The sequence below is a fragment of the Haliotis rufescens genome, unplaced genomic scaffold (genome assembly GCF_023055435.1).
Source record: "Haliotis rufescens isolate VD_foot unplaced genomic scaffold, xgHalRufe1.0.p SCAF_17, whole genome shotgun sequence".
Taxonomy (NCBI): Eukaryota; Metazoa; Mollusca; class Gastropoda; order Lepetellida; family Haliotidae; genus Haliotis; species Haliotis rufescens.
The window spans coordinates 16,617,088-16,639,351 of NW_025963857.1; the positions used below are offsets into that span (position 1 = coordinate 16,617,088).

The window sequence follows — 22,264 nt, forward strand, 5'->3', positions numbered from 1 at the left end:
CTGTTGTCTGGATGTACATGATGCTGTTGTCTGGATGTGCATGATGCTGTTGTCTAGATGTACACGATGCTGTTGTCTGGATGTACATGATGCTGTTGTCTGGATGTACATGATGCTGTTGTCTGGATGTGCATGATGCTGTTGTCTGGATGTACATGATGCTGCTGTCTAGATGTGCATGATGCTGTTGTCTAGATGTACACGATGCTGTTGTCTGGATGTACATGATGCTGTTGTCTGGATGTACATGATGCTGTTGTCTGGATGTACATGATGCTGTTGTCTGGATGCACATGATGCTGTTGTCTGGATGTGCATGATGCTGTTGTCTGGATGTACATGATGCTGTTGTCTGGATGTACATGATGCTGTTGTCTGGATGTACATGATGCTGTTGTCTGGATGTGCATGATGCTGTTGTCTGGATGTACATGATGCTGTTGTCTAGATGTACATGATGCTGTTGTCTAGATGTGCATGATGCTGTTGTCTGGATGTGCATGATGCTGTTGTCTAGATGTGCATGATGCTGTTGTCTGGATGTGCATGATGCTGTTGTCTGGATGTACATGATGCTGTTGTCTGGATGTACATGATGCTGTTGTCTAGATGTACATGATGCTGTTGTCTAGATGTGCATGATGCTGTTGTCTAGATGTACATGCTGCTGTTGTCTGGATGTGCATGATGCTGTTGTCTAGATGTACATGATGCTGTTGTCTGGATGTGCATAATGCTGTTGTCTTGATGTACATGATGCTGTTGTCTGGATGTGCATGATGCTGTTGTCTAGATGTACATGATGCTGTTGTCTGGATGTACATGATGCTGTTGTCTGGATGTACATGATGATGTTGTCTGGATGTGCATAATCATTTGATAATGCTGTTGTCTGGATGTACATGATGCTGTTGTCTGGATGTGCATGATGCTGTTGTCTAGATGTACATGATGCTGTTGTCTAGATGTGCATGATGCTGTTGTCTAGATGTACATGATGCTGTTGTCTGGATGTGTATGATGCTGTTGTCTAGATGTACATGATGCTGTTGTCTGGATGTACATGATGCTGTTGTCTGGATGTGCATGATGCTGTTGTCTGGATGTACATGATGCTGTTGTCTGGATGTGCATGATGCTTTTGTCTAGATGTACATGATGCTGTTGTTTAGATGTACATGATGCTGTTGTCTGGATGTGCATGATGCTGTTGTCTGGATGTACATGATGCTGTTGTCTAGATGTGCATGATGCTGTTGTCTAGATGTACATGATGCTAGTGTCTAGATGTACATGATGCTGTTGTCTAGATGTACATGATGTAGGACAGTGTTACGTTCCACTTCGCTAGCTAGAAATAAAACATCAATAATTTCAGGCTGAACATCTGGTGCCACCAGTAATGTACACTACTCCATACACATACTGAAATATTATCATCCCTCACTAAGGAGTGGAAGGGGGTATAGGAATGGGTGCTGTCTGTCCGTCCATCCGTCCATCCATCCTTCCGTTCGTCTGTCACGTATTGTCTCCGGAGCAGAACCCCCAACCCATGAGAGATATCTTAACCAAACTTGGCTCATAGATAGGTCTAGTGGTAAACTGGTGGCTTTTGATAGTTTGGGATTTTTTTTAAAAATTCACATTAGGCCATTTACAAAAAGTTCCAGCAAATGTAGTTCACAGGAGCTAATGCATTGCACAAAACCGGATGTATATCATTGGCGGGGGATACGAGTATTTCATGAGTGGCGTAAGAAAAAACAAAAAAAACAACATAAATCCGATGCTCCTGATGTCAATCATTGGATTGTCTGACCCAGACTTGATAACTTGTAGGCCGCCATCATACAGCTGCAATATTAATGAGTGTGGCATTAAACAACATACAAATAAAACAAATTGACATTCCATTGACTCACTCACACGCTTCCTGTTGATACAGTTGCCGCCGGATTTATTCTTCACAGCAGTGGATGGCGTCACTGCCAAGCCGAAGGAATACCGCTGTGCCGCTCAGATGGTGTACCTTCTCCGCAACATCGGAGCAAAGATCAATGTGCAGGATGGGGTGAGCAGATGAATCAGATTATAGTATTATGATATTGTTCATGCATCATCTGAGCCAAAATACCATTGAAATAAATTTTAAAAAGTTGTGGTTTTTTTAAATTTTTATCACTGCCAATCCAAATTAGAATTAAAAAAACTAAATAGATTTCTAGAATCTTGCAATGCAGTAATGAGACACGTTTGCCAAAATCTACTACTTTCCAGAGGAGATCTGCAATGATTTCCATGACCGTGCAGTGTTTTCAGTTAGGCTAACCAAAAAATATTCTTGGTTCTCAGGCATCGCCGCATCATCATAAAGTTCACTACATGTTTCATTTTTATTGCCATTTTTACAACAACAACAACAACAAAAATCCTTAAATATTCCAAGTCCAACGGTAGTCAAATACTGTATTCCAGTGTATTACTCATCAAGGAATACATTTATGTAGGGAGGCCCTTTCCCAGGTTGATTGTACACAACTGTTTATTTCGTTACACATCTGTTTATTTGGGTACATACTGCCCGCACTATATTCAAAAGCCATTGTCTGAGTACCAATTCTTTTATTTTTCTAAGCCTAAAGTGCCAATAGAATCAACTTACTAGTTAGTCAGTGATGACAAGAAGCACCACAAAATACAAGAATATATAAATCTCTGAATGTAATCTATATTTTTTGTGGTCAACATGGTAGAAAGCAGTGGAAGGGAAGGGTTTATCGAGATATTTGCTCATGGTATTTGAAAGTTGTCAACAATCATTTTTAAATACATAAATGTGATTCTCAAACTTCCACTGTACATTTTCTGTATGTATCATGGGCCTATGGCCTACAATACACTTGAATAAAGAACCAGAGTAGTGGGACGATACTCTAATGCATCGGTGGATCATGATTTTTCTACTTGTTGATACAAGTATCGATCACTGTCGCACACAAAGTAAAAATATCAATTGCCTTAATAACTGTCACACTAAACAGTAATTAGTAATAAGATTACTAGTGAAAACGTAAAGATTTTCATCCATTGCGCCATACTTGACACTGCCAACTGTAAATCGTCAGTGTGGTGGTATTTGGCTACCCTGTGTATAAAAAAAGATGGCTTACATACCACAGATAAGAGCACATGCAAGTATCGGGATACATATCAGATCATGAACAAGATATCGGGGTACGTATCGGATTGCACAGTTGGTGTATCGTTCCAGCCCTAATATTTGACTTGCACCCATGCTGTGTTTGCAGAACGGAGACACGCCGTTGTTGAAGTACCTGAAGACTGGCAGCGTGCAGCCCGATGTCGTGGAGGCCTTCCTCCGATGTAATGCTGATGTCTACCTGTCCAACAAGGTATGACAGGGTACACCATGTACACTGGGTTAGAATATACCACATTAGATTGATCATTGGTTTTATAATGCAATAGATTGATTACAAATCAGTCATGAATTTTTTTAATCGAGAATACGTCAAAATATGTTTCGAAGCATAGTCGCCAGTTTGAAATCCCATTACAGGTCACGTCAGATCGACCTATCGCGAATTTGGACCAACCATTGAATTGACATTAGCCAATCAGAAGGCAGCTTTCTTGAGTTTTACGACACTAATTTCAAACTGGCGACTATGCTTCGAAACATATTTTGACGTATTCTCGATTAAAAAAATTAAAACTGATAAGAAGAATATTCCTGAATGGCTTATAGATGGCCTACATTTTATAGATATAATCATAAAACCCGTAACTGTCATTCGGAATACCCCGTGTTAAATAGTTCGTGGTTGCATGATTAGAAAACACATTCCGACTCACTTTCATGATCTGGTAAGCGACGCTCTGATTGGTTGTATGAAAGGTCGTTCTGACGTGACCCTTAAATGGGATTTCCTCAGATCTTTGTTTAGCAATAGCGAGAACTAAGATCTGATTTTAATTAGGTTGGCATGACAATGTTAGGAGGATCTGTACTGATATGTCACAACAGCAGTACAGAGAGTGTATCATAGAAGTGTTGTGGAGAAATTGTGTCCAGGGTGTCATCTTTCAACTCACTCATGTCTTGTTGTGCTGCTGCAGGTAGGCGAGTACCCCCTGGAAGTGGTGACAGTGTGTCCTGACATCCCCAAGTCGGTCAAAGACGTCTTCATGAAATATGTGGTAGGTACCGGTAACCATGGTTACTCATACTTCCAAATTGTTGGTTGCTTGTTATGTGACTGAACCGCCTTCATGGTCTAGTGGTAGAGCGTCCGCCCGGAGAGCGGAAGGTCCGGGGTTTGATCCCCAGCCGCGTCATACCAAAAGACGTTAAAAGATGGTACTTCTTGTTACCCTGTCTCGCGCTCGGCATTAAGGGGCTAAAACAAGGACTGGTCGGCTCGGAGTCAGTATACTGTGTCTGAGTGGGGTATTCATGTTAAACTGCGGCATGGTATCTCAGTGGGCTAGCACTATAAATCGGCATCAGTCCGGACTAGTACAAGCAGCCACACACACACACACACACACACGTACGTGCATGCACGTCGCTATATAAGTGCAATAATCTTGGACGCGACGTTAAACCCAATTTCACCTCACCTCGAATGTTATGTGACTGGAATGCCAGTATGGATGCATTGTGGCTAATTGTAAGTAACAGGGTCACCAATGACACGTGACTTGACAGGCTTATGTTCGTGTGAGAGCGAAAGAATGGGAGTTTGATCACCTGGCCACGTTATACAAGAAGACGGTAAAAGTTAGTATTTGTTGTTACCCTGTCTGGCGCTCAGCAATAAGGGGAACAATCAGAACTGGTCAGCTCGGAGTCAGTATACTGTGTCCAAGTGCGGTATCCATGTTAAACTGGTCAGCTCGGAGTCAGTATACTGTGTCCGAGTGAGGTTTCCATGTTAAACTGGTAAGCTCGGAGTCAGTATACTGTGTCCTAGTGAGGTATCCATGTTAAACTGGTCAGCTCGGAGTCAGTATACTGTGTCCGAGTGAGGTATCCATGTTAAACTGGTCAGTTCAGTCAGTATACTGTGTCCGAGTGAGGTATCCATGTTAAACTAGTCAGCTCGGAGTCAGTATACTGTGTCCGAGTGAGGTATCCATGTTAAACTGTGGCATGGTATCTCAGGAGGCTAGCACTTTAAAACTGGCATACGTCTTGACTAGTACAAACAGCCACACACATATATGAATGGATGTTGCTATACAATCATAATAATAAATGATAAACTACATTTTAGCTCACCTAAGACATGTAAGATGAACCATTGAGTGTCCTTGCAGTCAGTGGAGGAGGCTCTGATGTCTGTTAGTTATTTTTACTGTTACTACTTCAGGACTTGCAATTTCTTTCTTTGAAAGCCAATTCATTTTAAGTATACTAAGTTAACAATTCATGGCTTTTGTAGAATTTGCAGCAAAACTATGTTAAAGAATTTTAGATGGTCGGTCCCGAGAAATGGATCAATGTATGTGACCAACCAGGACAGAAGGGATCTTATGGGTGCTGGGATACAAGTGTGCCATGACATCATAAAGACGTTTGACGTCAACTTATTTCAGTGAAGGTCACCATGTGTGATGTCATGTATCTCTGTAATAAAAATGAACTGAAGGTTGTGAATTGAATTCTGTTCCGAAGATGCTGTAGTTTAAAAATATGATGAAAATTCAAAACAATATCTTGTTAACCCAAGATCCGGGGTAGATTAGGTCTTCAGCAACCCGTGCTTACCATAAAGAGCGACTATGCTTAAGAGGCGACTAACGGGATTGGGTGGTCAGGCTCACTGACTTGGTTGATGCATGTCATCGTATCCCATTTGCATGGATCAATGCTCATGATGTCAATCACTGGGCTGTCTGGTCCAGACTCGATTATTTACAGACCATCATCATATAGCTGGGATATTGCATTACTACAATATTATACTACATGATCTGTGGAGAAATGCACCCGTTTCCACCAGTTTCAAACCATTCCCATGTTGCAGCCTGGAATCTGGGAGGCTGTGGAGGGGGATGACGCCATGAATGTCCGGAAGCTCATCAACCAGTGGTGTCGTGTGGACATTGAAAAGGTGAGTAGTGGAACTTCATGTCCCAGGGCGTCTTCCTGACGGGCAAGTGTGTCCACTTGTCTGTATCAAAGCCTAATTTCTACCAAAGGCAAGCATGTACACTAGCCTATATCAAAGTCTAGTTTCTACCCGAGGCAAGCGTGTCCACTAGTCTGTATCAAAGCCTAATTTCTACCCAAGGCAAGCATGTCCACTAGCCTATATCAAAGTCTAATTTCTACCCAAGGCAAGTATGTCCACTAGCCTTTACCAAGCCTAATTTCTACCCAAGGCAAGCATGTCCACTAGCCTATATCAAAGCCTAATTTCTACCCGAAGCAAGCATGTCCACTAGCTTATATCAAAGCCTAATTTCTACCCAAGGCAAGCATGTCCACTAGCCTATATCAAAGTCTAGTTTCTAGCCAAGGCAAGCATGTCCACTAGTCTATATCAAAGTCTAGTTTCTACCCAAGGAAAGCATGTCCACTAGCCTATATCAAAGCCTAATTTCTACCCTTACCACATCAAGGCCACTTTTCTTGGCTCGACCCTAGCGCCACCTTGCGTAGACCACGAGTTGTGCCTCTTGTTATGAAAATGCGATATCCAGTCAGATCGCTGTTCTTATCTCATATAGCTTCACAAAGATGGCTACTAACATAGGTTGACGACCTAGTTGATCAGATAACAAAAACATTCACGATTTCATCCCTGACACATAGGCAATCGTTGGGGGGTTTAAAAGATAAAAAAGACATATTCGTGTCAACAAAGAAGGTGTACCAGTTTTGTGAAACATTCTCTGATTGGACTATCGACATGTGCGATAGTCAAATCATATTTAGCACAGGAAAGTGGGCTTGAAGTGTGGAAACAAGACCTATGTTGTCATGAGAGGCGAGTCAGTGAATGGGTACCCGGTAGGCTGAGATGGTAATGTGGTGGTCGGGTGATTTGTAGTGCAAGGCTGAACACATGTGATTTTATGGTTCAAACCACCATTAACACCATAATCATTTGGAAAAACGTGAAAAGAAAATGGGAAACATGTTACAAGTACGTATTTCTCTTTCAGAATGGGAAGAGTTTGCTGCAGCTGTCTCTGGACATCGGGACTGAGAGCATCATCCGAGTCATCAGCGGGATCCGGCCCTCCATGGTGAGTCTGTACACTGACACCTGCAGACACACACAGACACACACAGACACACACACACACACACACACACACACACACACACACACACACACACACACACACACACACACACACACACACACACACACATGTGCACGCGCACACACACACACACATGTGCACGCGCGCACACACACACACACACACACACACACACACACACACACACACATGTGCACGCGCGCACACACACACACACACACACACGAGACAGAGCAATGATGGCCTCATCACACAGATCTACTGATCATGAGCTTTTTGTTTGTCATTTGTTAAGTATTACCCCAATCAGTTTTCTTGCGGAGAAAAAAATAAACTAAAAAAATTGAAAAGTCAAACTAGCTAAGGCATAATTAAGTTATTTATTTAAATTGACATTGTGACAATGTAAACAACCTACAGCACTGCTTAAACAGTGTTAAACAACAAACAAACAAAGAAACAAAATGAATAGCCCCAGTACCCACACAAGACGTTAGACCGCCTGATGAGGATGAGGTGGCTACAATGTGTGACCTCATGCCTCATCAGTATGGAATGGTGCTCATGGTATCAGCCATTTGTCTGTCCAGATTTGACTATTACAAGCAGACTTTGGATGGAATGTTGCTGTCTGACATTAAGACATTAAGACAAGTACATTCACTCGGATGACCCTCCTATGGGGGGCACGGGTGGCCCAGTCGTCTAAGGCGCTGCGATTCGCTGTGCAGAGTTGTGTCCCTTTGACATACATGAAACTTATAATCATGAGTTTGGATTGTCAGCACCATATTTGTACTCGTAGCTTTTGCTACTTTGGGCTTTCCTCTTACTCAGCTAACACAGGATGATTTAACATAATACGAAGCAGTATTAAACCCAACTCATTCACTTTCTCTATGCAGGAGTTTGCCCACGGGGTGCTGGCTGGGGACACTCTGACTGTGAAGAAACTGCTGTCCACCAGGAAAAAACACATCAACCTTAACTTCAGAAACATGGTGAGTCCACAAGACACAGCTTCCTAAGACAGGAGCGTCCACTAGTCCATTTATCAAAGTCTAGTTTCCACACACTTCTGTGCATCGTCAGTAATTCACTTTGCAATGTAATCGCTTAATTTAACCAACATATCAAACCTTGGACTGCTTCTAGTACTAAAGAGGAGACCCGTGCAGATCCGGGGTAGAATAGGTCTTCAGCAACCCATGCTTGCCGTAAAAGACGACAATGATTGTCATATGATGCATGTCATTGTATCCCAATTACATGGATAGTTGCTTTTGATGTCAATCTCTGGATTGTCTGTACCAGACTAGATTATTTACAGACCGCCCTCATATAGCTGGAATATTGCTGAGTGGGGCGTTAAACAACGAACAAACCAAAGAGAAAACCAGCTAGTGTTTACACCATTCACATGACATTGGTGATATTTCTTGAGCAACATGACTTGTATGCATTGCTTCAAGGACTTTCAACAGAAGGTTTTGTACAATCTATTTGAATCCTGTGAGCTATTTGTAGCAGGGCGTGGAGTCATCCTTACCTTGTCAGCTTGCTGACGGGGTTAACCTCTTTGGTCATGTGGACAAGGCACTGGGCCTCTGATCAGAAAGTCTGTGGTTCGAATCCCATCACGGGACTCAGAAATTTTATGGCCGCTACATTGACGCCCAACGTAGGGCTAAGCACGTTCATATTAAATTTGAGCAAAATAAGCCTCAGTACCCTACTATGCGGCCTGGGACGTGCCTTCTGTTGGCGGAGTATGTAGCAGGGTGTGGAGTCATCCCACAGATGACATCCTTACCTTGTCAGCTTGCTGACGGGGTTAACCTCTTTGGTCATGTGGACAAGGCGCCGGGCCTCTGATCAGAAGGTCCGTGGTTCGAATACCATCATGGGACTCGGAAATTTTATGGCCGCTACATATACATGGCCTTATTACATCACCTGACTTACACAAGACTCACGTCACGGCATAGCCACACATGTATTGATGGGTGATGGTAGAACATCGTGTGTAAACACCTGTGAAGTATTGAGTTTTTGAGCTTTGGCTCTCTAAGGGTGTTTATGTGGTTTCTGCAAAGTCATTGTACATCTTTTTAAAAATTTCAATACCAAATTGAGTTGCATGGCTTTTAAGTAGCTGTTTGAATGATAAATAATTCAAAGACATGTTCAGAAGTATTGATTGCTGTTGAAGACGTTTGGAATAGATTTACCTGTTAGCTGGGAGCAGGTAAAGTGTGAACAGTGATGGTAATGATAGTAGATGTCATGCTGACCTGTTCTGTAATCTCCAGGGTGACCGCGGTGCCACGCCCCTCCTCTATGCACTGGTCCAGGGCCACAGCGACATGGTGCAGGTCCTGCAGGACCACGGAGCTCGGGTCGACCTCGGCATGCGAGGCGATGAGGAGGTCAGTGTCTGTATTCTTTGTGTTCAGTCTGTGTGGGCATGGTGGGGTAGCCTTGTGGTTAATGCTCACTCACTCACTCACTCACTCACTCACTCACTCACTCACTCACTCTACTCACTCACTCATCCTCTCGCTCAATCATTCACCCACTCACTCATTCACCCACTCACTCATTCACCCACTCATTCACTCGCTCCTTCACTCACTCGCTCATTCACCCACTCACTCATTCACCCACTCATTCACCCACTCATTCACCCACTCACTCATTCACCCACTCACTCACTCACCCACTCACTCACTCACTCACTTACTCACTCATCCACTCAATCATCCACTCAATCATCCACTCAATCATTCACCCACTCACTCATTCACCCACTCACTTATTCACCCACTCACTCATTCACCCACTCACTCACTCACTCACTCACCCACTCACTCATTCACCCATTCACTCACTCACTCACTCACCCACCCACTCACTCACTCATCCACTCAATCATTCACCCATTCACTCACTCACTCACTCACCCACCCACTCACTCACTCACTCATCCACTCAATCATTCACTAACTCATTCACCCACTCGCTCATTCACCCACTCACTCATTCACCCATTCACCCATTCACTCACTCACTCACTCACCCACTCACTCATTCACCCACTCACTCACTCACTCACTCACCCACCCACTCACTCACCCACCCACTCACTCACTCACTCACTCATCCACTCAATCATTCACCCACTCACTCATTCACCCACTCACTCATTCACCTACTCACTCACTCATTCACTCACTCACCCACTCACTCATTCACCTATTCACTCTCACTCACTCACTCACCCACTCGCTCATTCACCCACTCACTCATTCACCCACTCACTCACTCACTCACGCTCCTACTCATTCACCCACCCACTCACTCACTCACTCACCCACTCACTCACTCACTCATTCACCCACTCAATCATTCACCCACTCATTCATTCACCCACTCACTCATTCACCTACTCACTCACTCATTCACTCACTCACCCACTCACTCATTCACCTATTCACTCTCACTCACTCACTCACCCACTCGCTCATTCACCCACTCACTCATTCACCCACTCACTCACTCACTCACTCACTCACGCTCCTACTCATTCACCCACCCACTCACTCACTCACTCACTCACCCACTCACTCACTCACTCATTCACCCACTCACTCATTCACCCACTCATTCACTCATCAACTCGCTCATTCACCCACTCACTCACTCACTCACTCATCCACTCACTCACTCATCCACCCACTCATTCACCCACTCACTCATTCACCCACTTACTCACTCACTCACTCACTCACTCATCCACTTAATCATTCACCCACTCACTCATTTACCCACTCACTCATTCACCCACTCTCACTCACTCACCCACTCTCACTCACTCATCCACTCAATCATTCACCCACTCACTCATTCACCCACTCACTCATTCACCCACTCACTCATTCACCCACTCACTCATTCACCCACTCACTCACTCACCCACTCACTCACTCACTCATTCACCCACTCACTCACTCACTAACCCGTGAAGATCCGGGGTAGAATTGGTCTTCAGCAACCCATCCTTGCCCTAAGGGGCAACTAACAGGATCAGGTTGTCAGGCTCGTTGACTTGGTTGATGAATGTCATTGTATCCCAATTAAACAACAAACAAACATTCGTATGATCTCCATGGCATGTTTGCCTTGTGTGGATTCCACATCAGGCCATAAGCCTCACGCTTGTCCTGAGAGCCTCTCCCCTCCTTTGTGACTCCACTATGAGGGATCGGGGGATAAGGCTCTGTGAGTCCTCACATTAGCATGGTAAGGGAAGGGGACATCTGTCTCTGTGATCTCAGAGATTTACCTTGTGGTCAGTATTCAGCCCCAAATTTGCAGCAAACGTTGGTAAAAATATCCTTAACTGGAATACAACCCGTTCAGATTATAATATATATTATGTTGATATTAATATTTCAATTTGGCAACATCAAAGATCGATGATTTTGTTCAAAGGCCCATTTAATAGGAAATGACTTTAATACTATTGATGTAAGGGAGATAACTCTCATCCCGGAAGTTTTGGTGTTATGATAGCGTGTGAACTGTATCAGAAATGTTGACAGTTGTACATGGTTGTAAGTATAGAATGTTACCTTGATTGTGCCGTCTGTTGTCATAGTGTTTATAGAATGACTGCGTGTGTGTGGAGACTATTGTTTTGTCAGTTGTATCATGAAAGTCTAACAAATAACAACATTTGACCCTGTTGAGTTCTGTTGCCTATCAATATGTTACACATTATTGCTTTAACCAATCATGTCATCTTTGTCATTTTTGTTGAAGCATATCAATGCCATTCTGTTGTAGACGGACATTCCACTGTACTTTGCTGCCTTGGGTTGTGACCCTCCGATCTGCCCCAGCCTGTTGATACAGATCCTGCCCCTAGGACCCATCAGTATAGACAATCTCTTCTATAAGGTAGGTTGTTAGTTGAACATTTATCAATGGCCCATAGAGTAAAATTTATGGCTCATACCTGCCAAAAATGGCCCCTAAAATTTATAAACATCTATTTATAGCGCAACCGTAAATAAGCTCCGCCCACTGTCATTGATGTTGACGCCAAACACAATCGATTCAATTTTTTATGATAAAAATACAGATAATTTATTGACTTATATCTTAATATGGAGCCATTTGTTGTATCCATGGTTTGTCATTCAAGTTGATACGAAGTTTGATGGTCAATGGTGATCTTGTTCCTGTATGGTTTTCAAAAAGCTTCTCCCGACACTTTGTTGTTTTTCACATTGTCAGTCATTATTCGAAACTGAAACACTGCCACCTTGCGAGCTATTTATAGTCAGGGTGGGGCTATAAGGCACATGAAGAATGTTTCCTTCTTAATCGCTGAAAGTATTACTGAATTAGTAACTCATGTGCAGATGTTAGTTGGCCATGTTTTACTGCAGTCCATATGCTATGTAATGGTATTCTAAATAATGTTGTCAGCAATTGCTTTTTTTGAAATTGTTTTCAAAGTATAAGGATATGGCTACACAAATTAATTTCATGACCAATAAGGTGATTTGGTAATACCCTGGTATATTGCCTCTATAATTTATGACCCGTGAAGATCTGGGTTAAAATAGGTCTTCAGCAACCCATGCTTGCCATCAAAGGCGACTATGCTTGTCATAAGTGGGGACTAATGGCATCAGGTAGTCAGGCTCTCTGGCTTGGTTTATGCATGTCATTGTATCCCAATTGTGTGGATCGATGCTCACGATATCAATCACTGGATTGTCTGGTCCAGACTCGATTATTTACAGACTGTCGTCATATTGCTGAGTGCTGCGTTAAACAACAAACAAACAGATCAAAATTCTGTCAGCATCTTGAATGATAAACATGAATTAATTAACGGAGTTAGAGATAACAAGGTATCACTGTATTTTATGACCTTGATATCAATCACCTGATTGTCTGGTCTAGATTCGATAATTTACAGCGTTAACCAACCAACAAACAAACAAACATGATTTACAGTATTGGACTGATGGCAAGTAGTTACAGCCTACTTTTCAAGGACAGTGTGAAAGGTGTGTAAACTTTAGAATGAGATAAGTGTGGCCTAAGACCTGCCCCTTGTTTCAGGGCAAGAACGTGTTGTTCCACTGCATCGACATGGATGTGCGGCCGGAGGTCGTGGAGGGCATCCTCATGAAGGGCTCAGCGTATCTCGTCACACAGAGGATCAAGGTAAGTGGGACACAAGCTTTCAAATACTGTAAATCTTGACTGCTGACTCCTAGCCAAAAATGTGACTCAAAATTAATGCGTCTCCCCCACCCACCCCCAACACCCTATCCCCAGTGGATTGATACATATCCTTACCAACCATTAATCCAACCATTTTTCGCATTTAATTCACGCTTACAGTATTACTATTGAGGACTTGTATTATGGTTTTATTGTACGATCATCTTGGTGTCTCACTTTGCACAAATCTCACAGACCTGTGAAGATCGGGGCCTTTAGCAACCCATGCTTGCTATAAAAGGTGACAATCCTCGGTGTAAAGGCAACTAACGGGGACCGGGTGGTCAGGCTTTCTGACTTGGATGATGCATGGCATCATATTCCATAATGTCAGTCACTGGATTGTCTGGTTCCAGACTCGATTATTTACAGACTGACGTCGTATTGCTGGAATATCGGTGAGTGTTGTGTCTAAAACAACAAACAAACCAACCGAACAAAATGAGTCCAACACACTCACTGTCTTCATGTTATTCCTTGGAGGATGGATGGCTGCAGTTTTCTATGTAGAGTTGCCTCCCTTAGGCATGCCAGGATTCTATGATCCTGGTTTCATCAAAGAGGGTGATGTCTAAGGTTTGCATCACTTTTTCATTTCCTCCTTTATTAAGTTGATGCTGTGAATTTACTGGAATACTGAAATCGGTATGAACCCCAACTCACTCACTCCCTCATGTCATACCTAATCAATGTATACTTGCAGGACAACATCACACCAAGACAATATGCCTACCAGATGTCGTGTGACCCCATCGCAGAGGTCATGGATAAGGTTGGTTTGTGTTCATTATGACTGACTAACAAGACTCTCCCAGCCAAGCCTGTAATACTGACAGTATTTCTGATAGGAGGGGGCACAATATAACCAGTACGGCTGGGACGAGTCCAAATTTACTCCCTGGGTACCCACTGTAGGTCTCAAGAGATGTGATTGCATACACTGAATTTAACAGAAGCTTTATCTTTATTTAAACATATGAAATTCACTCACTCACACATCCACTCACACATCCACTCACACATCCACTCACTCACTCACTCACACATCCACTCACTCACCCATCCACTCACTCACTCATGCATCCACTCACTCACTCACTCACACATCCACTCACTCACTCACCCATCCACTCACTCACTCACACATCCACTCACTCACTCACTCACACATCCACTCACTCACTCACACATCAACTCATGCATCCACTCACTCACTCACTCACACATCCACTCACTCACACATCCACTCACTCACCCATCCACTCACTCACTCACTCACACATCCACTCACTCACTCACTCACACATCCACTCACTCACTCACACATCCACTCATGCATCCACTCACTCACTCACTCACACATCCACTCACTCACTCACTCACACATCCACTCACACATCCACTCACTCACTCATGCATCCACTCACTCACTCACTCACTCACTCACTCACTCACCCATCCACTCAACTTGTAAAACTTTGAAACTCAGGTAGGATATATAGCACCACAATGGGAAGTAATTATGACCAAGGCTATGCATAACAACAGATCAACGCTCTGATATAGTTTCAGTGTTTGTCATGCAACAAATTAAAAGAAATTTCTCCTTTCAGATTGTTCTTCGGTGGATATTTCATGAAAACGGTCCCAATAGGAAGATCCTGGCTCTCCATGGCTACGAATACCTGCCCATGGCTGTGAAGGTGGGCTGCTGATTCTGTGGATGTTAAAATTGGTCCGCAGCAATCTATGTAAACTAATAAGACAACATCGAGCCAACATAAGAGCCGGTGTCTCACTGACTTGGTTAATCGCATGTCAATGCACCCAGCGGGGCTCATAATGTCAATCACTGGTTTGTCTTGTCCAGAATTGATTATTTAAAGACCGCCATCATATAGCTGGAATATTGCTGAGCGTGGCGTTAAACAACAAACAAACAAACAAACTGTGCCTGCTCTATCTCTATCAGGGGCTGTCGGGTAGCCTAGTGGTTAAAGCATTCGCTCGTCACGCCAAAGACCCAGGTTCCATTCCCGACATGGGTACAATGTGTGAAGCCCATTTCTGGTGTCCCCCGCCGTGATATTGGAATATTGCTAAAAGTGGCGTAACACCATACTCACTCACTCACTATCTCTATCAAGGATATTTATACTGATATATTTGTCTGGAGCATTATTTGTATTCTGTTTCAGGATCTGTCCCATGCAGACTCTGAAGAATCCCCCGGTGACGCCTTCTTTAGAATACTTCCGATATACCAGGTGAGAGACCAGAAGGCCATAGATAGTTTCTCCATCTTGTCAGACTTCAGTTTTAATTTATTCTCAACAAACCACCAGATGTCAGCGTTCTAAATACCTGCCTGCCCGACCGTCCGAGACGGGTTGATTTCAACTCGGCGTGTCAGATTTTCAAATCCCCCTGCCCGACGGTCGGGTTATATTTCATAGGTGAAAATATTCTAAATATTTCCCGATGATAAGCATTAACTCACATGTAAAGATGAATGATAAAATGTAACCAAAAAGAAACCCAGTTAGCTTTTAGACAACCTAACATTTAGCGATGCGCTTATGCTACAAGCAATCAGTTTTCATATTTTTAATTAAATAATCCTGAGAAACATATGATTATAGTGGGCAGGCAGGTTTTGGTCAGGGCTGGCAAGTATTTCAGCTAGCCAGTCCTGTGGTCTGGCTGAAATTTTTGAGAGTTTCATACCCTGCAGATGTATACCATAGCAGTTGTTTTAATTAAAACCGGTTTGCCAAGTTTGAGTATTCACTGGATTGTCTGGTCCAGACTCGATTATTTACAGACCACTGTCATATAGATGGAATATTGCTGAGTGCAGCATTAAACAACAAACAACATCAACAACTCCTAACTTGTGTCAAGGACATTTTGTGTAGACTTGCGTGTTCCAGAACCTTATCTTGTAGGTTTGAGTCCCAAGGTATGGTTCTTGGTTTGTCAGCACAGTGATGTAATAGAAATACTGTTGCAAGCAGTGTTAGAGCCAGCTCACTTCTGTGTCTTGTGTCTTCCTAAACAGCACCGGATTGTACAGTTCCACGAGTCAGTCGAGGACTGCGACGTGGATGCTGTCCGCATGCTGCTATACTTCTCATCACCGGACTACAACCCAGAGTTTGAGTGCTGCCTAGCGGACTCACGCACACATGTAAGTTCTCTAACATTGGAACATTTTCCTGATTATCTCCACCTGCTCTTCAGCCCCATTGACATTTTACGGATAACCCCAAGTAGCCCATGCTTGTCGTAACAGCCAAGTAACTTGAGAATCAGGTGCTTTAATGTGTGACCTGAAGGATGGCATTATCGTACACGAAGGACTCCTACATGGGTGTGATGCCCATTTCTGATGTCCCCCGCCGTGAAATAGCAGGACTATTGCTAAAAGTGGCATAAACCTAATTGATGTGAGGTGAAATAGGGTTTAATCTCCCATCTAAGATTCCACTTACATAGCAACATGCATGCACGGGTGTGTGTGGCTGCTTGTACTGGTCCAGAGGTGTACTGAGCCACCTCTACTGACTGCAAGGACACTCAATGGTTCATCAACATGTCTCAGGAGAACTTAAATGTGGTTTATCGTTTCTTCAAGATTATTATGCTTGTATAGCAACATCCATGCATATATGTGTGTAGCTGTTTGTACTAGTCCGATATGTGCCAGTTTTTTACTGCTTGCCCACTGAGATACCATGCCACAGTTTAACATGAATACCCCACTTAGACACAGTATGCTGACTCTGAGCCAGCCAGGTACTTGTTTTAGCCCCTTAATGGCGAGGGCCAGGCAGGGTAACAACAAGTTCCCCCAACCTTTCTCTCACCGGGCGGACGACCCACCACTAGACCAGTCGGCAGCAGCTAGACTAACCCACTCACTTGGTGCCTTACATATGATATAACGTTCATTTGTGTCTTCTGTCTTTTATGGTGATAACAAGTATCATTGACTTGAGGATTGTTTAGAACAGCTGATCTGATTACTAGGGTAGTGTGATCAAGATATTACTTGTTTTACTAAATGCAACCCACGAAGATTTGGGGTAGAATTGATCTTCAGCAACCCATGTTTGTCTTAGGAGATGGGATCGGGTGGTAAGGCGCATTGGCTTGGTTGATGCATGTCATCATATCCCAAATGTGTAGATTGATGCTCATGATGTCAATCACTGGATTGTCTGGTCCAGGCTTGAATATTTACAGACCGTCGTCATATAGCTGGAATATTGCTAAGTGCAGTATTTAACAAACAAACTATACAAGATGTTCAGCCCCCCTGCTCACAAGATATCGAGCTAGTCCATACTTCTGTAATCTGTAGGATTAATAGGTTCCTTATTCTCATGGAAGCTTTGACCTTTACAGTACTGTTGATGATGTTAAAATCTCCCACCCTTCATCTGTTGATGTGTTGCCATGGTTACAGGGTGAGGGACAACCTCCACTCCACAAGGCTGTACTTCGAGGCTGCTACGAAATTGTGGAATTACTGGCGGAGACTCTGGTATACGAGAAGAAGACCAGGCTGGACTCCATCAGGGATCAGGTTAGGAAGCACTTTTCTTTTCTTTTTTTGGATTACAGTAATAATTAAGTGTATGCAGTATACAGTTTTAGTATGCAGCCAGGTTTTAGGAAACATGTGTCAATTTGTATGATGATTATTTATTTCACATTCGTTTTCATGATAAGCATTGAAATTGCAAAGCTAAATCTAAAAGAAAAATAGTGTTGGTTCTCAGGCACCACCCTATTCATCATAAAGTCTGCTGCATGTTTCGTTTTTATTTCTATTTAAAAAAAAATAAATCCTAATACTTAAAAATAATGTGATTCAATATACCATGCAGTTACTTCCCTTTACAGGCACACTGCTTTACTGCACATCTCGTGTTATGGTCTTGGTGGCAATAGGAGTTTGTATGCTTGTTTATGTAGGGAGGCCCTTTCTCAGGTTGATGGTACACAATTGTTCATCTGGTAACATACCAGTTTGAACAAGCCAAAATAAAAACACCGCCTGCCCACTCTATATTTTCAAAAGTCATTGCCTGAGAACCAATTCTATTTTTTTTTTTAGCCTTAGCTTGGTTGATTGCATGTAATCATACCCCAACCACTTGAGGTGATGCTCATGATATCAACCACTGGTTTGTTTGGTGCCGATTATCTTCAGGCCACCTTGATACAGCATTAATATTGCTAAACATGGACTAAAACAACAAACAAGCAAAAAATGTAGAAATATATCTTATACTCCTGGGCCCCGTTCAACAAAGCAATTGTAGAACTACGACTGTCGTAGGTCTATGTTAAAGTATGGGAATTACGATTGTCTTAGCACTACGACTGTCGTAGGTCTATGTTAAAGTATGGGAGTTACGATTGTCTTAGCACTACGACTGTCGTAGGTCTATGTTAAAGTATGGGAGTTACGATTGTCTTAGCGCTACGACTGTCGTAGGTCTATGTTAAAGTATGGGAGTTACGATTGTCTTAGCGCGACAACTGTCGTAGGTCTATGTTAAAGTATGGGAGTTACGATTGTCTTAGCACTACGACTGTGGTAGGTCTGCGTAAAGTATGGGAGTTACGATTGTCTTAGCACTACGACTGTCGTAGGTCTATGTTAAAGTATGGGAGTTACGATTGTCTTAGCGCTACGACTGTCGTAGGTCTATGTTAAAGTATGGGAGTTACGATTGTCTTAGCGCTACGACTGTCGTAGGTCTATGTTAAAGTATGGGAGTTACGATTGTCTCAGCGCTACGACTGTCGTAGGTCTATGTTAAAGTATGGGAGTTACGATTGTCTTAGCGCTACGACTGTCGTAGGTCTATGTTAAAGTATGGGAGTTACGATTGTCTTAGCACTACGACTGTCGTAGGTCTATGTTAAAGTATGGGAGTTACGATTGTCTTAGCGCTACGACTGTCGTAGGTCTATGTTAAAGTATGGGAGTTACGATTGTCTTAGCGCGACAACTGTCGTAGGTCTATGTTAAAGTATGGGAGTTACGATTGTCTTAGCACTACGACTGTGGTAGGTCTGCGTAAAGTATGGGAGTTACGATTGTCTTAGCACTACGACTGTCGTAGGTCTATGTTAAAGTATGGGAGTTACGATTGTCTTAGCACTACGACTGTCGTAGGTCTATGTTAAAGTATGGGAGTTACGATTGTCTTAGCGCTACGACTGTCGTAGGTCTATGTTAAAGTATGGGAGTTACGATTGTCTTAGCGCTACGACTGTCGTAGGTCTATGTTAAAGTATGGGAGTTACGATTGTCTTAGCGCTACGATCTCTTTGTGGACCGGGGCCCTGTAATGGCCCAAGAGTGTATGTGCCGATTGCCGGAAGTGTCTAATGGTAGTGTTCCCTGCAGTCTTTCAGAACAGCTCTACACTATGCATATGCCATGGAGAATGGCAAGGAACTGGTGGACTTGCTGCTGGACTACGGAGCGTCTGAGTTCACCATGGACAAGGTAGCGTGTTACAGGGGTACCACATTGGGAGTCAGGATACACCCTCCTCATGTACATCTTCCCGAACTAGGCTGGAATTTCTGGGCTCATTCATACAGCCACTAGTGGCTATTACAAGTTATGTCCAATTCTATGTCGCTCCTATTGACCAATCAGATTCCACCTCACATATCACTTGCATTTGCTTCAGAGAAGATGGTGGCGCCCGGTCAAGATGATCTGATCAAAAATCAAGATCATTATTGTAAGAAAATGGGTCTTAGCTCACTAAGTGCATCAGATCACTTGAGCACCTTGATTAAAAACATGAAAAGATTTGAAGAATATCTGTCAACGCCCAGTTGACTGTACACATGCTCTGCAAATCTTGCAATGGACTGATATCTGCACGGTAAACATCATGTTGTTTATTAACCGGATGTCGAATCATTATGCGATTTTGATTGGACCATACATAGACTCGTTAGTCCAGCCAATATATAACTCCGCAATTCCAGCCTAGATTGGCAAGGATGGAAACTAGACGTTTAGAAATCAGTTAACACTGTTGCCTCGGGAAGATGCCCCATGTATTGATACATACTGAGATACTTTAGGTACGAACATATCATGATTCTTACATGAGACCATTTTGTGTGAACTAGCATGTGGTCTTGGTAACAAGGTTGTTACTTTCAACCAGTATGTGTTTTAATGTGAAGGATTTGTTAACTTATGCCCACTGTAATAAGGGGAGGTGGAGTAGCCTAGTGGTTAAAGCGTTGGCCCGTCACGTCGAAGACCCGGGTTCGATTCCCCACATGGGTACAATGTGTGAAGCTCATTTTCCAGTGTCCCCTGACGTGATATTGCTGGAATATTGCTAAAAGCGGCGTAAAACCATACTCACTCACACACTCACTCTAATAATATGCTATCAGAAAAGCTACTTTTACTGGGACAGTATTGTGCATCACAATATATCTTTATACATGAAAGACTGTATCACTAGCTCTCTGCAGTGCTTCTAAGACAGCCTGTGGAGTGTTTACAAATGTAAACAAAGGATAAATACACATATGGAATTAGTTTTTAAATGTTTTAGGATATTTTTCTCATTGAAAGTTAAATGTTTCATGATTTTTATGTTTATTATAAATGTGTAGACTCATAAAAAATTAAACAGATGAGGAACACATGCAATTTGTTGAATGGACTGTGTAAGACGTGGTCAGTAGCCGATGTAATAGGTTACAATACGGTTTTATTTCATAGGAAGGACGGTCCCCCTTGGCTTTCAAAGATCGCCGAGGCCAGCATCTCATGGAAGCTTTACTGGGCTACCAGTTACTGCAGGTTAGTGCGCATGTTCTATTTTGGACTTAATTTTTGAAAACCACTTCCTTAAAAAAACACTTGTTATGATCCATGTTGGAATTGGTCTTCAACACATGCTCGTCATAACAGACGACTAACAGGATCAGGTGGTCTGGTTGCTGACTTGGTTGCAAAAAGAAGCGTAAAACTAGACTTACTCTTAACTCAAAAGCAACCCATGCTTGTCGTAAAAGGAGACTATGCTTGTCGTAAGAGGCGACTAAGGGGATCAGGTGGTCAGGCTCACAGACTTGGTTGATGCATGTCATCGTATCCCAACTGCGTAGATCGATGCTCATGATGTCAATCACTGGATTGTCAGGTCCAGACTTCATTATTTACAGACCGCCGTCATATGGCTGGAATGTTGCTGAGTGCGGCGTTAAATAACAAACAAACAAACAAAAATCCACCTTTCATGTACTTGTTGATCCTTATTTAGAAAAATGCTAAGTTGTCAGTGTGAATATCAGTTCTGAATCATCTGGGTGATTTGTGATATAACCTGAGAAGATTATCTTTGTTGGCATTAAACCCAACTCACTTACTCCTGCGACCCGTGAAGATTCCAGGGTAGAATAGGTCTTCAGCAACCCATGCTTGCCGTAAAGGTGACTACGCTTGTCGTAAAAGGCGACTAACGGGGTCAGGTGGTCAGGCTCGCTGACTTGGTTGATGCATGTCATCGATCCCAATTGCGTGGATCGATGAGCATGATATCACTGGATTGTCTGGTCCAGACTCGATTATTTACAGACCGCCGTC

At 42.9% G+C, this 22,264-nt stretch overlaps 1 protein-coding gene across 2 annotated transcripts in view; it reads left to right on the plus strand.

The window, feature by feature from the left end:
* The window catches only part of LOC124138018, an 84,364-nt gene that overhangs the window by 60,064 nt on the left and 2,036 nt on the right, over positions 1-22,264 (plus strand). For both annotated transcript variants that reach the window (XR_007221734.1, XM_048397637.1), the window contains exons 4-19: positions 1,949-2,074; positions 3,312-3,416; positions 4,144-4,224; positions 6,057-6,143; positions 7,201-7,284; positions 8,211-8,306; positions 9,618-9,734; positions 12,154-12,267; positions 13,447-13,551; positions 14,315-14,383; positions 15,225-15,314; positions 15,810-15,878; positions 16,673-16,801; positions 18,083-18,202; positions 20,042-20,143; positions 21,398-21,478. Coding sequence is in view for 1 of the 2 variants with exons in the window: in XM_048397637.1 (XP_048253594.1) it covers positions 1,949-2,074; positions 3,312-3,416; positions 4,144-4,224; positions 6,057-6,143; positions 7,201-7,284; positions 8,211-8,306; positions 9,618-9,734; positions 12,154-12,267; positions 13,447-13,551; positions 14,315-14,383; positions 15,225-15,314; positions 15,810-15,878; positions 16,673-16,801; positions 18,083-18,202; positions 20,042-20,143; positions 21,398-21,478 (1,575 nt within the window). In the remaining variant the exon portion in view is untranslated. The remainder of the gene's footprint in view (positions 1-1,948; positions 2,075-3,311; positions 3,417-4,143; positions 4,225-6,056; positions 6,144-7,200; positions 7,285-8,210; positions 8,307-9,617; positions 9,735-12,153; positions 12,268-13,446; positions 13,552-14,314; positions 14,384-15,224; positions 15,315-15,809; positions 15,879-16,672; positions 16,802-18,082; positions 18,203-20,041; positions 20,144-21,397; positions 21,479-22,264) is intronic.